The sequence below is a fragment of the Corvus brachyrhynchos genome, unplaced genomic scaffold, assembly GCF_000691975.1.
Source record: "Corvus brachyrhynchos isolate BGI_N302 unplaced genomic scaffold, ASM69197v1 scaffold370, whole genome shotgun sequence".
Lineage (NCBI taxonomy): Eukaryota > Metazoa > Chordata > Aves > Passeriformes > Corvidae > Corvus > Corvus brachyrhynchos.
Genome location: NW_008235977.1, coordinates 5,550,173 through 5,551,853, shown reverse-complemented (window position 1 = coordinate 5,551,853; position 1,681 = coordinate 5,550,173). Strand labels below are relative to the sequence as shown.

Below are 1,681 nucleotides of genomic sequence, written 5' to 3'. Positions count from 1 at the left end.
GAATAGGTCACTCTCCCTTTTAAGGCTAAGTTAGAGACCACCTCTTGAAAGGAGATGTGATTTCATGTTGTCTTTGTTAGGCTTTTTGTAAGAGATTTAAAATTTCATTTGGTTTCATAGAATCATTTATGTTTGAAAGGACCCTTAAGATCATTAAGTCCATCATTAAATTATGTCCTGAAGTGCTACATCTACACACTTTTCCTAAGTTTTCAGGGAAAGTGACTCCACTTCTCTGGGCATCCTGTTCCAGCAGGGAAATTCTTCCTAATATCCAATCTAAACCTTCTTTGGCACATTTTGAGTCTGCTTTCTCTTGTCCTAATTTTTTGGGGGGGGAGAAGAGATGAATGCTCCTGTGACTGCAACCTCTTTTCATGTAGTTGCAGAGAGTGATAAGGGTCCCTGAGACCTGTTCCCCCCCACCCCCAGCTAAACATTCCCAATTTCAAGAATCAGAGGGCTAGAGCCTGAAAGTGTTCTTTCATCACAAATGTGAAAACACATAGCTGGGGAGATGAAGAAGATGAAATTAGTGTCCTTGCTTGTCTTACTCAAATGCAAAAGAAATACACAGGTGAGGAGGAGTTACAACTCTACAGCTAGCTTGTGACAGCGGAGGAAGGATCTGGAAGCCGCTTCTTGCTCCAATTTGGATGCAAGCAGCAGTTCTTTGGCTGTGCTTCTGTAGGTTCCTACTCGACTTTCTCACTTGGCAGAAATGCATGGCTTGGTTTTTGTTTGTGGGGGAAGAACAGGAAAATGTATTAAACTGGGCCTATTTTAATTGTGGAAGATGCACACATACCATAGTGAAACACCATGTTAGTAAAGCTCAGTGAGCTCTTGGACTCCCCACTTGTCATTTATTCAATTACTCATAAAGCAATCAATGTTCTTAAGAACTAGAGTAATGATCTTAAATTTTGAGGTACAGCAAAGGAGGTGGAAAAAAGTCAAGAAGCTTGAGTTATGTTAAGCATGATATTTCTGTGGTTACTTAGGATTTTTTAAATGAAATATTGTAGACAGAACTGACTTGTGTTTGCTCATAATTCTAGCCTCAGCTAGTTCTAAATCACATGCTGGGTATAAATTAGAACCAAGTTGCATAAATTTCTAGAAACTAAAAATAAAATACTGTTCTTCAGGCTTACATGGATTAATTTTAATTATGTGGTTTTTTTATGATAATCTTCATGTTCTCTTTTTTTTTCAGATCACAATGAAAGGAGGCGACAACATGGGAATATTTTTTTCTTTAAATTGGAAGATACAGTGGATTATTCCACAAATGAAATAAATTTCACAGAAGAAAGCATTACAGCCTGGCTCATCATGCAGTGGAATCACAGTGATGGTAGCAGGAGCGTGACTGACATGAGGCACCAAGTTGTTCCAATAGCTCAAACAAAACAGGCTCATTTTTAGACTAAATTCCTCCTGTGTCAGGCTCCCACCAGTGTGTCTTTGTTGATGGATCAAGAAATCATTAGTTACTGAAACACAGATTTAGAAGAAACATAAAGATTTTAGTTACAGGCTAGCTGTGTTGGAATGGATGGAATAGGAAAGAATTTGGGCCCAGTGAGAGTTAATTAAAATAGTTAGGAGAGCTGGACCTGAAATAGGGTTTTAGATGTTAGTAACTGATTACCAAATAACTGATGATCTGTCATTT

The 1,681-nt window shown here is 38.2% G+C and overlaps 1 protein-coding gene across 1 annotated transcript in view; it reads left to right on the top strand.

Moving 5' to 3' along the window:
- Window positions 1-1,681, top strand: part of ZC3H15 (zinc finger CCCH-type containing 15) — a 21,449-nt gene that overhangs the window by 5,042 nt on the left and 14,726 nt on the right. Inside the window, exon 4 of the mRNA XM_008630537.2 lies at window positions 1,220-1,371. Within this exon, the coding sequence (XP_008628759.1) occupies window positions 1,220-1,371 (152 nt within the window). The remainder of the gene's footprint in view (window positions 1-1,219; window positions 1,372-1,681) is intronic.